Raw genomic sequence first — 15,087 nt, 5'->3', positions numbered from 1 at the left:
CCGCCCACGTGCCGTTCGAAGCTTTGGGGGCGTCCCAGCCGCCCGGCGCTAGCTGCTGTTGGTAGAATGCGCCCGTATCGATGCACAGCAATTGGTGTCTGTTTTACCCAGTCTGCCTAGTCGCCCTGGAATGAAGCGATTCCGGGGCTGAATCGGCGGTTGATCATAAGGCAAAGAGGACGGGAAACTCGCATGACGTGGCCCGGAGTCTCACAAAAGCCCAAGGAGATAAAGCTTGCTCAAGTCCAAAACTACTACCTTCATCTCGAATTTGCATAATAGGAGCCCAACTATACAATGGCATGGTCCTCCAGACCGTAGACGTAAGATCAAGCATTTAGCCTGGCAAGAAAGTCAACGAGTTCTACCCCGCATTCCCCCACACTCACCCCTGATCTGATCGCCACTCCATCGCTCCCGAGCAAGAGAGCGAGACCGCCAACCTCACGATGCCCTCCTTTTTCAAGAGGTCCTCCAAGGCCAAGGAGAAGGAGGCTGAGGAAGAAAAGGCCAAGGCAGACCGCCCAGCAACACCTCCTCCCGCCTACGGCACCGCACCGGACGAGCCTCCGCCCTTCGAGGATCAGCCACCACCATTCGAAGCAAACGGCGGGCCCAATGGGAAGAGGCCTCACACCGAGCAGGATGTCGCCAATCTTACCAGCGCCTTCAACTCACTACGGCTAGGCACCCAGAGAGATCCGGACGTGGACTCCTGCCTCGCGCACCTGAAGCTTCTTTATGCCATTGAGACGCTGAAGGAGGATGTCGGGTATAGCGATGGTCTATGGGACTTGTGGGATTCGCGAGCCGGCCCTAGGGATGGCGATGAAGGTTCCAGCAAGGGAGGTGAGGAGCGAGTGAAGGAAGTGCTGTCAGCGCTGCGCGAAAAGAGGTGGGCGGTCTATCTGGCGCGGGCGGCGGATCGGTATCAGACTTGGTGGAAGACGCTCTCGGGAGGTCGCTTGCGTGAAGCAGAGATGAAGGATTTCGAGACGTGTTCCGACAAGTACTTGAAGTTTCCTGACGGGGGCGAGGACTTTCTCTGGACAGTGAATAATCTTCCACCACTAGGTAATCGGTGCATTTGAGTCTGCCGAAGGTTTGACAAACATCTAACCGTGATCAGATGTCCTGATAATGTTCCATGCGCACATGCTGAATCCCAGAGCGTTTCTGGAGGACACTATGCGCTGGAATCTCCGCGAATTCTGGACGACGGGAATGCCGTGGGCCCAGGTCAATCAAGTCATTGACTCCAAGTTCAACTACGAGGTTTCCGATGTGGCCAAGTCGAACTGGGAAAAGGCAACAGGGCGAGCGTGGAACAACCTCGACGAACCACTGGAGAAGGCAATCGAATGTCCTGCATGCAAACAGACTACTCTTGTGCCTTGGAGCACTTGCGGCTTACCAGAGATGTACAAGGGTCAAGAGTACGTTCAATGATAGACGAGATTCCATTCGCCCTCGTGGAGTTTGCTGACCTTTTTGTCAAAGGCGGCCAGGTTTGGTTGGAAAAGGATACGGCGATGGCGACTTCTCTCAACTATGCACAGCAGGCTGCAATACCGTCATCACGCATCGTCTACTCTGCGTTGCCAAGATGATCAATGACGCGGAGCTCTATCTCAACGAAGGTGTAACTCTCCCGAGCACCATCCTAGACCCAAAGGTCGGCATGCCAGTGGCCACCGAGGCAAAGCTCAAGGATGTCACGTACCCCAACAGACTGATTGGGCAAGGGATTTCCGCGCAGCTGCTACGTCTCATCAGTCCCGGTCAAGCAAAGACGCCAACGATGAAGGATGTACGAGACCTGGTCTCTGCTGCACTGGCTGATGACGACGCCTTTGCGAGAATACAAGGGACAAGACCAGCCCCTTATGACAAGAGAGACGGGTCAGGCGGGAGAGTAATCACACGAACGGAACGCTTTCAGAGCCGCAAGATGATGTCGAGGTACTGGGAAAATGCGTCCATCTTCGCGCTCGACCTTGTTGGAGCGACGATGCGACAGGGGGTGTTTATTGGCAAGATGTTCAACGTCAGTATCCTGACTGATCCTCCCAGCCCCTGAGAGTGCTAACAAGAGTTCTTTGCAGATCGACTGGCTACACAGCCCCAGTGCGAGAGGTACCATGGATCGGCTTCTTCAGAAGTACCAACGCTTCATGCTCATCATGACCGAGTATCCCATGTCTTTTACGGTACCTACGCTGGATGTGGACCTTGCCTGGCATACTCACCAGTTGGCCCCGAGAGCGTACTACAAGTTTTCAACATACAACACCGCCATGAGTACCAGCAAGGAGGCCAAGTTCATTGACCATAATGACAAGATCGACGAAGACCAGCTGTCCAACTCGTTCGAGTTGACTAGCAAGACTTACTTGGAGAAGTTCAACGAGGTCTACTCGGAATGCACATGCTGGTACTGCGAAGGTCTGTTCAATGCTCCTCGGAGTGGCTTGATCCATCCCGTTTCATAATCAAGAACTCTTGCTAACGATGCTGAACAGCTGTACGCGCAAAGATCACAATCGACAGCTCCTCCGTCTTTGGCAAAAGCAAGCCACAAAAAGGTATTTCAATGAACAGCACCCCTGCGCAAGGTCCAAGATACTGACACCCCTACCTCCAGCCATCGACAGTTTCGACAAAGCAACAGCCTCGCAGGTCTGCACCCCGTCCAACTCGGTCCACATCTCTGCCCACAACTCCGTTCGCACAGACGGATCCGCTACTCACAACATAGCGCATCGCCAGCTCCGCCTAGCTTGGAGGATGCGTCTCGACGACGCCTACGAGCGAGCAAAGAAGCGCGCAGCAAAGCGAGGAAGGACGCTGCCACCGAAAGAGGAGTTCTACAACAACTGGGGCAAGACTCACCATAGAGATAGTCCCTACAACTATCCCGCGTACCTCATTGGAGGGGTCTATCCTGCTGGGAACCCTGGTGTCCTTCATGGGTCTTGGGCCGACTGCGCTCAGGGACTATGCGGCTCGAACGATATCGCTGCTGGGGGATGTGGCGGCCCTGGTGGTTGTACCAATATGGCTGTAAGTCGTTTATCTTCATGCATCTCTCAAGTTGAGTGTCTAATATGGTGGTCTGATCTTAGGGGTACTGGTCTGGAGCAAGTCGCCAACTCGGCGGTAAGTATTTCTTCATTCTCGTCGCCTTCTTCATTACAAGCTCTGACGTCTCTCAATCGATAGGCTGCGCTCCTGGAGCGGGAATAGTGGGCATGGGTTCGGGTGGAGGATGCGGCGGTGGTGGTGGTGGATGTGGTGGTGGCGGCGGTTAAGCTAGATCTCACACGAAGTCAAGCTTCATTGTTTGATCTACGTTATCTCATTACTTACTATAGCTCAAGCCGTTATGGTGACAATCTATTTGACCATGTCACACTAGTCGCCCTTCTCTGTGTAGTGCTATTGATTAACATAGCCGACGTTCGATTATAACAATAATAGCAGAGGAAACAACACAACATAAGTTCCAATGAGAATTATAAAAAAAGATTGATGGTCAAATGACCAGAGGGTGTTTCTAAATATTTATCAGGCACGTAGTACCGAAACCGGATCTCAAACGCCCGCAGCATCTGAGGCTTTGGGCACAAGAAACCACTGCCAAAGGTCGCACTTTGGTCAAATGTCACTCTGTCTTAAATACGTCCAGTGGTTTCGGTAGTTTTTGCGCGACGACCGAGAATCGAACTGGGGAGTATCGATTTCTGTTAGACAGATAGCCAAGAGACTCACCTCTCAGCCACCCGGCCGCCCTGATGGAAGAACGAGGACCTTTTCATAATGAAGTAGGTCACGCGGGCGTCAGGAGGTGAAGGGAAGGAGCGAGGGTGAAAGGGGTGGGTCAAAAAGGTAAATTGAATCACATCTTTCTCTCACTACTGGCGCGTGGCGGGCGGTGAGACGCGAGATGGTTTGTTGACGCGCACCTGCACTCTATGGTGATACTTCACTCTCACCGACCTTCACCGAGGGCGGCTGTTTTTCATGATTCTCAACCTACCTAACCTTACTATCTCAAATTTTCACTGCTACAACCACAGCAGACCTTTCTTCGATACCCTTTTTATCCACACTCATCATCACGACTTGTCATCCACTTCTGCACTTTATCCCATCTCTGGATCTCGTCCGAATTCTCATCTGACACAATCACGTTCTCTCGTCTCTTGACAATGTAAGTTGAGTGATTCCATCTCTTCTAACTATCAGATCTCTAATTTCACACAAAGCTTCACGATGTCTCAGTCGCAGTTGCCCGTCATTCAGCCAGCTGTTGATAGCTCAGGCGACCAGGAGAACAAGCAGAAAAACAAGCCCAAGCCCAAGACCTTGAAGAAGGTGCTTCCTTCCGGCCCAGGCTTCCAGATGTACCAGAACGCAGCCGGAGAGGAGCTCAAGATCCTCGAGGATGTGAACGAGGGCATGGCCTTCAAGACTGCTCTTCGCGCCGTCTCCCCCAATTTAGAGAAGAAGGCCATCGACAGAGCCATTGCCCAGGTCTTCATGAACGCCGACAGACTTTCATCTCACAAAGCCCACATTACCGAGACCATCTCGGGTCTCCTTCTTCTTGCCGCCAAGGAAACGGATTGGATCATTGCCGCCAAGAAAGAGATGAAGCCCACCGTCGCTGCCAAGGTCCTGACGGCCCTTTACGAGGGTCGAAGAATCGCCGTCAAGTTCTCCCGCTACCAACAACACCCGATCGAGAAGTACGAGGACGAGACTACGACTGCCCTCGCCATCGACAGGTTCCGCAACGAGAAGCCCTGCGACGAGCCCGAGGAGATCTTTGCCGACTTCACCGATGAGCAGCGCAAGAAGATGATGGGCAAGATCATCCGACGTGAGAAGGCCGACTGGGATGGAGCGCACGTGGATGAAGACAGTGACACCAAGATGGGTTGGAAGACGACGCCAAGGACTTTGAGGAGGCGCAGAAGGCAGCCCCCTGAGGCGGAGCTTCAGGGGGCCCTCAAGCAGAAGATGAAGGAACTCGGAATCGCGGGCACCGCTGGTTTCCTGGCTTAGATAACGAATGAAGGCCCCTTTCCATCGTATCGAAACCAATGAGATCAACAAGCAAGACCCAGGTTTCCTCGTCATTTCTCTTGCCTAGGTAGTTAGGTGAGAGTAAGCCAGAGGCCTAATGAGAAGCATATTGGTAGGGGTGAAGGAGACGAGGCCATACCACAAATACTGGCGGCAAGCAGGTCTATTGAAATCGAGGAATGGCTTTCAGAATGTCAGTTGCTTATTACAGCGGCGCAAAGATCATGTCTACCGAGATCCCTTTTCTTTCTAGGGTTCAAGGGTACAAAATACTACCATTGGATTTCGCCGAGTAACACTACGACAAAGCAAGCGTCAATGAATCTTCTCCCTTATCCTACATTTCGCCCGTAATGAATCTCCTTGCCTCGATACTCTCTGCATCTAACACCTATGATAGCTAATTCTTCTTGCCTCCCTTCCCCTTTGATGCCGCTGCTGAAGCCGCATACAGTCGGTCTTGGACTGAATCAGTGTTCTGAATGAAGATATCCAACTGAGGAGCTGTTGAAGGCTTGGGGGGTGCAGGTGTGCTTTGTTTCATGTAAGCCACTTAGCAGTAAGTATATTTTTGAAGATGAACTTGCGAGCTGGGCATTTTGACTCTGCGAGTCTCTAACAGACACCTCTGTAGTGTGGAGGGTAATGTTCAGATCTTGATGATGTGTGGCCAGCAGTTTGACCTTTGTTCAAAAGTATGTCACTCAAGTAGTAGATTATGGCTAGGGTACTGGTCTCGGATCGTATTTTTCTTTGCTCTTCTCTCTATTACTATCCGCTCCCTCGTGGGACTTTGGCGGGTATTTATAATTGCTAGAATTTGCATCTTCCGCCCCGAAAGACCAAGGTCTCTCAAGTTCTCTCCAAAGCTTCTGGTCTCTCATTTGATCTACAAGATGGCTTACGAACTAATTCCTAATCGCTGATCAGCTGGTCATCTTCAAGCTTCGTGTGTGATACAACCCCACGGCAACACAACCTTCCACCGTCGCTCAACTCCACTCTTCTGCGGCCGGAACAGGCCCAAACCGCCGAGCACGACCGGCCCCGTTCTGCCGTCTCCAACCGCCAGCTACCTACACGGGGGTACGTAGCCAACCACGACGTCCCAGACCCCGGTCCTTGAGGCTCTGCTACTGTCTCCATGAGTTGGCGCGCCGCTCCATGTTCCCATCACTCTACCATCATCCCTGCGGCGGTTGGCTATTCTGCAGCTTCCCCCACCCCCTTCGTCCCGCCTAGTACATGATAGGCGCCATGGGCCGGCACGAGGACGGGCGGTAGACGGCTCGGGTGCAGATGCTCTTCGGCTAATGTCTTTCACGACTACACAGTATTATCAGGCTCTCGCCTCATTTCACTGCTTTCTAGGGTATCATCCAGTACTCCTCCTTCTTCTGACCTCCTTGTCAGCTACCTCGTCCGAGTCTTATCCACTTGATCCCTCTGTCCTCACTTTGAGTCTAACGCATTTCAGGGACCCTACTCTCAGAGACACGTATGCAACCTCCTTGGACACCTGAAAATTGCATGAGATGGTGCAACAGAAGCCATGCATGTGGTAATGAACGACTAAAGTCGACGGATAATTCATCATACTCCGAGTTGGCATCACTGAGCATGTGTGCTTGGGCCTTGAGTCATGAATTCGGTGCAAAAAATAGTAATTACTATGGCTGGATTACTGAGCGATATCATCCGCTCCGCGGTCATCTCTTTGATATCTCATAGTCCCTTGCCCATGACTAGCAGATCTCAATCTCAAGGGCAGACAGAATAGGGTGACATGTTCCAACTCCAAAACAAGAGGGTATCAGAAAATTCCACATTGTTTCCCTACTTCCTGATCTCAGTCAGATCCATGCTGGGAGCTCGCCACGGAACCTTCAACCTGTCGTGCTCACTTTTTCGCACCTCCCATGGCAATATAATCAGTCACGCTGGTGGTGTTGATGTAGTCACCAAGCGGGGTTTGTTCAGATCCCCTATCATTAGTTTAGTTGGTAATACTCAAAGCATGTCAAGTCGTCTCAATATATCATGGAGGAGCATACTCAGGCATGATGAAAGAAGGGTGAATCAAGAGTTGGTATCAGACTTGGGTGGTGGCTCGGCCACGGAACTTGGAAAGTATTTTGAATGAGATTGGAAGTTTGTACGTTTCAGGAAGCCCAGCTTCGGGTAGTTTGGTATGGTTTGCAGTGAAACTATGCCTGTCGAGATGGGAGACATCTCTGGTATTTATAACTTCACTTTCCGAGCAGCATCTCCAAGACAGATGGGTCACTCTTGTCTCTTTTGGATCTGATTTGATACTCACTTTCATGCAGTTCATCGGGCAGCATGGCATAGCTTACGAGCCAATTCCTAATCTATGGACCCGGTCATCTGCTCCCTCCACAAAGCACGCGTTACGTTCCACTCTCAGAGGGTATAGATGCTAGTTCACCCCCTCCCGCGGCCGCACCTGAGACCCTCAAGCCCGCAAGCGACCTCCTCCACATGCCGTTCCACCCGCCGCAAACCGCCAGACGGTCCGTACGGGAGAGGGATGGATCCATAAGATTGTCCAACCACACCGCTCGAGATCCTGTGAGCTTTGCGGCTCTGCGTATATGTCGTAGCTCGAAGACTGTCCTTCTATACCTCGAAGAGTCGAATCCTTCTCTCGGTGCCGGAGTCCTGATTGGCTCATCGATACATCTTACCAGCCCTCTCCCACCCTTCGGATGAAGCTGCGATAGGCGTAGGTGCCACGGATAATCGATCGGCTCATGGGAACATCAGAACGACGGAACTCGGGTAAGGGAAGACGGGAAAGGTGACCGACTATCCTTGCAACGACACCATAGTATCAGCCCTTCGACCTTCCTTGCACAGCAGTTTAGCGCTAAAATCCCTGGCCCCCCTCCATCTGCACTCTCTTTCTCTCTCTCCCTCTTCCTCACCTTGACCAAATGCCATGCCCCGGCAGGATATACTAATCCAGCATAGATCCGCTGTTGCTTCTATGGCCGACATGCATGTTTCCTGCAGCCGCACCAACAACGATTCCGAACCTTCCAATCAAGAAGTCACATCCATGCAAGAAAGAGGGGTTCTCCAGGATAATTATGTGCTTTTACTCTTCCTGCCATGGTTTTCTTTCCCATCAATTTTCAAGGGCACATACAGGGCGCCTGGTACGATGTGGTACCAGCCTGCGAGCCACTACCTGTTGCTGAGTATTATCCCTATAAGGTCAACTCTGTACGACACGAATTTCCCTCGGACAGGCTGGTCGAAGGAACGTGTTACCATGCAGTGCAGCTTGCGGAGGTGGGTGAGGTAAGTAAAGTAGGTGAACTTGGTGTTGGCTCGGCAAGTGCGAACTCGACATCGGCGAGCCGATGATCTGCGATGAAGAGTGACAGTTACCTCACCTACCTTGTGCAGGGATATGGTTACTTCTGATGCCAAAGACAGCAGAATACACGAAAAGACCAATGGCTCCGGTTGAAAGACTGGTTTTAGATGTTTGATTCCAAAGGCCTAGATTCGATCGAAAGAACCGGTGTGACAATGCGGGACGAACAGCTGGCCAAAGATCCAATATGCGATCCATGATATACGATTGGGCGCAAACTGGAGTCGGCACTGCTTCTGGGGAGAATGTCTGCTTGGCTTACCGTCTCGAATTAACAGCCGATCGGAACTGTGATCAAATCATCAAAGAAAACGGCAGGACTCAACGTCATGATGGTATGATCTGCGTCCACGAGACCGAAGCCATCCGGGGAGATAGTCGTTCCCGATGCCACGTATGAAGAGGAGGGGGAAGAAAGCCACAAGATAATGGCCGTATGGCGTTTCTTTGGCGACCACGAAGTGACGATAGACGGACGAGGATCAAGGATGAAGGGGAGGGCGCCAGCGCCAGCGCGTGCGCGTGCGCGATGCAAGTTTAAGCGGTGACAGACTCTCGCGGTCTCCGAGGTCAGAGCCTCATGTTCGGGTACGAGACCAGTCGTCGAAGGTGAAGGATGTTTACGCATAAACATTGCGTATATCGCGTGGGGGAGCATTGCTGACGGGCTTGACATCGGTTCGATGTGTGAGAGAACATGAACCAAGAATGAGCATCATGGGAAACACATGTCCTACCTTCCCCACGACTGGCAGATCTTGTGCGAGACACCAGTAAACTAGGTTTGAGCTTACCTCGAGCTTGTTCACAAGCACGGCTTAAGCGGAGTTATGCTATCAGATCATAGTATCTTGAGCCAATGATCGATCAACAGGCCAAGTTGGGGAGGGTGGTGTAATACCGGCTCCTTCTTGATAGGTATGAGGGGGGAAGAAGAAGGATGGATGGCCAGGATGAAGGCCGCATTCACTGCGGCCCCAGAGACTAGTATACCAGGATCATTCTGCGTTCACCTTGGTTCCAACGCTCCTAGGATGCCTGCACTGCTGTATGTGGGGTTGCGTGTCCTTGAGCTCGGAGCAAACCACCTCTTTGAGGGTGAGGCTCTGCTAGGAGGCTCACCCTTTGGGCCGAGGAGTTCTCGGGGAGGATCGCATCCCCCAGATCAGGCGCCTTCGACTCTCTCTCAGACTAATTTTGCTATGCAGAGGTGGTTCGCCTGGCAGGGCAGAGGAGGGGGAGGGTGTGACCGCTGCCCTGACTCGAGAACTCCTACAACGAGTGTCCCTGGATGCCTTATTTTCTGCACAATAACTAATGCCCTCTTGCTGTCGACCATTTGGGATACATCAGATCTCATTCTTCTCATCGTTGAAAGCATTTTTTTAAGGTTTTGAACGGTGGTGTGTGGTGGTAGAATGCCAAAAAAAACCGCTGACCAGAGTCCTGGGTGAAGAGTGAGATGACTATGCGGGTGCAACACCACGAGTTGTTGTCTCTCTCTTCTGACATGTTCAGCGTCAGACCATAATCACACGATCCTGAAGCCAGGTTAGGGAACAGCTTCTCATTCAGCAACTAACCAGTACCTCTAGGCTCTCCGATTATCGACTGTCGACGACGACGACGACGACGACGACGACGATGACCACAGCTTCAAAGCTTATATCTCCCCTCGCTCTCCTCCTCCGCCTCCCTAGCCCTCTTCGCCTCCTTCTCCTCCCTCAACACCTCCTCGCGACCCCTCACCTCGACCTTGCGCGGACCGTCCCTCGTAAACTTGACCAACACAACCCTCTCCCAATCGCCTCCGCGGCCCGACCCCTTGAGCTCGGGACCAGGCTTATCAAGCCCGAGCACGATACGATTATCCCCCTCGCGAATGAACAAGTTATGCGGGCTCATCACCTTGTGCGCCCACGGAATCTCAGACGAAGGCTGCTTCCGACCCGCTTCGGTAACGGCGGTAGGCGCTCTGTGAAGGAAATCCAGCAGGCCCCGCCTCTGCGACGCAAAGTACGCGTCGCCATGGCCCTTGCCGGGCGCCGGGGACGGTGCCGCGGCCTTGCAGAACTGTGAGACCAGGTACAGGAGGTAATACTGCGGCGGGAAGAGGATGATCTCGCCCTTGTCGGCGCGGTAGAGCCAGGTCCACGCGTCGTCGAACTTGGCAGCCGTGTGCTCTACGCCGCCGTCCGGGGTCGGCACGATGATTTCGTTCTCGGCGGCGTCGGCGCCGGTTGAGGCCGAGTGCGGGAGCATGTAAATGTACATTTGCGTTGTGAAGCGTTTGGGCACGTTGGTGGGCGTTACCCATCTGGTGAAGGGAATGAGGCGTCCTGTTTGGAAGCGTGAGTGATACTGAATCTTTTGCGTCGTCTTGCGATGAAAGCGCTTGACGTAATGGTTCGTTACTTACCAATGTCGGGGACGCCGCCCACGCTGTCGACCCATTCGCTAAAGCGCAACTTGCCGCTATGAATCTGCTTGCGAGCCTTCTCTCTTTCCGCCGTGGGAACATTGACAAGAGTAGACTTGTCATCAGAGCCCTTCCGAGTGGCGAGGAGGATGCCCGTCTCCTCAAAGCACTCACGGATGGCACCTAGCCGATACGCGTGGCCGTCCTCATGCCTTTCACGGGCATCACTTGGCGGGATCTCTCCATCGTGAAATGGATCGAGATTCCCGCCGGGGAATACATGTGCCGATGCGAAGGATGTGGACGTCTTCACCCGGTGCAGCAGAAGGACCTGGTTTGTCGGTGAGAGGAGCAAGATGCTATGGGCCGGGCTGTGTGAGCTGACGCCGAGCCTGCATGTCTAATTATGAGCGGAACTCACCTCGCACTGGGCCGAGGCTCCATAACCTCTCTTTCGCGCTTAGGCGGCGATGAAGAAGATGAACGTTGCTGTGACATGATGATGATATTTGATGCGCCCGCTTGTTGTCGGACGGTGCGTGAAACAGGCGTTGCTATGAGTGACGTGTTTGGCTGGAGATCCCTGCTCGAAATGCGCGTCGCAATCGAACGTGGAAATGAGTGCAATGAGAAGCTTGGGTATCGAATTGATTGTTTCAATGAGTTTCTTAATGAAGAGAGTCTACCTGGATGGGATAATGGTGATAACGAAGGCATTGGGAACCTGGTGGTGACAGTCGATCAGCTCGAGTCGAAGGTCATGAGGTGTCTGGGACAAAGATCACCGACCCGGCGGGGGTTGACGTTTTTGCCGAGGTTCGGTGTGCGCCCTGTGACCGCGCCCTGCTGCTAACTCTCATCAACACTTACAACGCCAGACAGTGCGGCCTAACCGCACATGTCATCTTATTCGGGGAATATCATTTCGAACAACAACGTCTCTCAATCGGATTTATCTTGAATGAAGAATAATCATGTGCTATGAAGGTTGTTGACGAGACGGCGACAGGGGATCATCTCAATCAACACCAGGAATCTTATTGTGACGACCGTGTCTAACCAATGCAAGACTATTCAATGGGTATCGTAAATGCATAACATAGGCGCCGAATCAGTACCGCTTCCGCTCCTTTCCTCGCAAGCTCTCGCGCCACAGACAGCAAACGCTCTTTGACTCACACCACTGCTTCACTTCTGTCGGCGAGACTTCACCGTCATACCCGACCCGGGATAGCTGTCCGGTGTTGAGCCAACCAGCAAGATCTTCAAGCACAATCGGATCATACATTAGCATCATCTCGTGGAAGGACGGGTTCTTGGGGTCTGTCGTTGGATGCGACGAGGTCACAGCTTCAGTGATACGCGCGAACAAGACTTCCGATCGCTGGCTTTGGGACGCTGCGAGTGACATTTCTGTATCGTCGCCAATTGACACTGAAGCTTCCTCGGGGGCTGGTGAGAAAGTCGGCTCGGGTGAAGAGCATGGCGATGGTGACAAGGAAAGCGGCCCTTCTGATTCAGAATCTGGGATCTCGATGACCTTTGTCACTTTCGTTTTCTTCCGAGGCGGTGATGCCACTGCCGAGGCCGCCTTCCTAGATGTTTTCGGCTCTTTTGATGCGCCAGACGTTGCTTTCGACTTGCCCTTCTTACTGGCCGTCGAGGGAGTAGCTGTCGTCGACTCGGCATTCTTCCTCGGTCGACCACGGCCTCGTTTGGGAGAAGGTGGTGGCGGCTGAGCGGACGGTGGCGGCTCACTGGAAGGCATTTCAACTTCAGCTTCAGCTTCAACTAGGCTGGTCTTCCGCGGGCGACCACGCGGCCTCTTGGGAGAAACGGTGGTTGCTGGTTTCTGTGACTTGGCAGCAGCTTGCGCCGGGGACGTGGTCGTGATGGGGCGGTTCGTGGGAAGCGATGAAAGGGCAGTCCTTTGCTTGCCCACCCAGCACTGATCTAGAAGTGCAAGCATGGCTTGCCTTCGCTTGACTGGTTTGAATCCGTATGACGAAATCTCTCGCGCAAGTTGGTTGTCAGTGTAGAGACTAAAGTCTGGTTTCGCTATCTCTGGGGCCGTATCCTCCGTCGCTACAGGCTTGGACGCTTCAGAGGCTTGTACTGGCGGTGACTCCAGTGGTGGCAGAGTGCTAGCTTTTTCCACATGGTTTGGTCCAGAACCAGAAGAGACCAACAGCACTTCCACAGACTGAGATGTGATTTCGACTGACCTAGGAGGCGGCGAAGAGGGTAATGCTTGTTTCTGAGTCTGAGGCTTGCCATTCTGATCGGTCTCTTTTCCCAGAAGATCGTCAATATCTGGAAAGGACATGTCCGACAACATGTGAGCCGGTAATGGCGCATTTACTTTCTCTTGTGTAGAAACAATAGGATGTGGCGGCAAGTCGATTGCCATGTCTCTTGCCAGGAGGTCTTCGATATCCGGGAAAGAGACATCTGACGGCATATGAGGTGGCGGGGCCGCCATTGTTTGATCGATTCCAGCATAACCAAAAGGATTGAGGCCATCTGCAACGTGCGGTGCTGTTTGTGGAGTGTCGGCAAGATGGATGACTTCCAAATCCAGCAGCCTGCCATCCTCATCTCTCGCGCCTACGTCCCAAAGCTTTTGCTTGGGTTCTGGTTCAACTTCGTCGCTGTTGATCGGAGTCACGAAATGATCTTCTCTCTTTGAATTTGATGCCTGCAGCGCAGACTGGAGATCCTTGAGGAAAGTAGGCGAGTGTTCACGTGCCAGCTGGCTCGAAGTCCCGAAAACGTAATCTTGCTTCGCAGCTTGTCTGAGGGCTGCAGTTGGTGACAACAGAATGGGTTCAGGTGGAGGAGCCTTTTTTGGTTTCTTTGCTTTGGATGTTCTCTTCTTTCCTTTAGGTTTGGCAGTCTCTTCTCCGGCCTCGACACTCTCGACTGGAGCCGCAGACGGCTGCTCCTGTTCTGTAGCATCTGGAACCGCATAGGCTGCCGTGGCCAGTTCGGTGATTGTACGTGGCTTCTTCCTCGGTGCTTTTACTTTCAAGGGCCCCTTCTGAGGTGGCCCCATTTTTGACGATTCGTTGATGGGCACTGTCTCGATCAACTTCCTCTTCTTCAACACCGGTCTGTCGCCATCGGACGGCTCAGCCGAGGGTCTCTTCAATTCCTCGTCCGGCCGACCAAACTTTCCGAAAAGATTGTCGAACGTTTCCTTCGACGCGGCACGCCCTGGGCTTTTCACAGTCGAGGATAGGAGGTCGATGGCCTGGGAAGATTTCGATCCTGAAGTCATGCCATTGTCGGCTGGCGGCGGTGTCCAGTCCACACGACGTCTTAATGCCGCCTCGAGCTCCAATGGCTCATTGGCATCCTGCTCTGTTTCTGGTGGTGGTAAAGGTGAATCCTCTTTGCCTTCAGACTTGGGCTTCGCAAAGTGGCGACTCTGAACACCACTCTTCTTTGTTGCTGCCTTGGGCTTTGCAGTCTTGGGTTTTTTCTCAGACTTTGCAGCTGGTTTCTTGGGGTTCGCATACTTCTTCCCTGGTGGACTGGCAGACGCATCTTTGATCGGGTTGGAGGGTGAAGGCGGTTGGAACGCCTTTTTCTCAAGAACTTTGACGCCCCTCTTGCGTTTCGGTCTGGGTACGTTCGCAATGGATATCACTGTGACCTCCTCCTCTTCTTGTGGTCGATGTGGCGCAGGTTCATCTCTACATGGCGTCGTCAAGTCAATCGCAGGTGGTTCCCGGCGAAGGAAGCTCGAGGGATTGGCGAAGTGATGGCTCGCATGTGTTGGTGTGGAAGTGGCAGCTATGGGGCTTCGTATGGGTGGCTGCTTGGGGAATTGTGACTTGATCTGGTCGAGGGATGGCAAGATCGGTGAAGAGGAGAGTTTATAGGCGTCATGACGGGTGCTTCGAAACGGCGACCCCATCGTGAATCTCGGCAAACCCGTCGTGATGCGCAAAGCGCATGTTTTTGATGCGACTCGCAGCAGATTGAACGATTCGTGGGTGTGCCGGCGAGAGAAAACAATCGCTTGTGTTATACAGATGACGGAGGCATCAGTTGTCCCCTTGCGAAGTCAGACGGACCGGTGGAGGGAGAGAGGGGCGTATTCGAGTGGCGGTGGCAGTTTAGATGGAATTCACGCCGTCGACTTTGAACATCAACAAAGCACCCG

The 15,087-nt window shown here is 52.9% G+C and overlaps 3 protein-coding genes across 3 annotated transcripts; 2 read left to right on the top strand and 1 right to left on the bottom strand.

Moving 5' to 3' along the window:
* Positions 1–302: 302 nt before the first annotated feature.
* CLUP02_13220 (uncharacterized protein) lies at positions 303–3,311 on the top strand (the record flags this gene model as incomplete). Its single annotated transcript, XM_049292163.1, has 9 exons — positions 303–323; positions 423–1,074; positions 1,130–1,436; positions 1,501–2,047; positions 2,106–2,445; positions 2,523–2,585; positions 2,645–3,063; positions 3,126–3,159; positions 3,223–3,311. 9 exons carry the CDS (start codon positions 303–305, stop codon positions 3,309–3,311), a joined length of 2,472 nt encoding a protein of 823 aa, XP_049149309.1.
* Positions 3,312–4,275: 964 nt separating this feature from the next.
* Positions 4,276–5,070, top strand: CLUP02_13219 (uncharacterized protein; the record flags this gene model as incomplete). The annotated part of the gene is made up of 1 exon (XM_049292162.1): positions 4,276–5,070. The coding sequence occupies one exon, from the start codon at positions 4,276–4,278 to the stop codon at positions 5,068–5,070; it is 795 nt and encodes a 264-aa protein (XP_049149308.1).
* A 5,083-nt stretch (positions 5,071–10,153) lies between these two features.
* Positions 10,154–14,838, bottom strand: CLUP02_13218 (AT hook domain-containing protein; the record flags this gene model as incomplete). The annotated part of the gene is made up of 7 exons (XM_049292161.1): positions 10,154–10,836; positions 10,917–11,275; positions 11,338–11,499; positions 11,603–11,640; positions 11,706–11,765; positions 11,913–11,986; positions 12,096–14,838. The coding sequence occupies 7 exons, from the start codon at positions 14,836–14,838 to the stop codon at positions 10,154–10,156; spliced, it is 4,119 nt and encodes a 1,372-aa protein (XP_049149307.1).
* Positions 14,839–15,087: the final 249 nt, after the last annotated feature.

The sequence above is a fragment of the Colletotrichum lupini genome, chromosome 7, assembly GCF_023278565.1.
Source record: "Colletotrichum lupini chromosome 7, complete sequence".
In the NCBI taxonomy this organism is placed as follows: Eukaryota; Fungi; Ascomycota; class Sordariomycetes; order Glomerellales; family Glomerellaceae; genus Colletotrichum; species Colletotrichum lupini.
The sequence above is the reverse complement of the archived record's forward strand: the minus strand, read 5'-3'. Positions and strand labels throughout refer to the sequence as shown.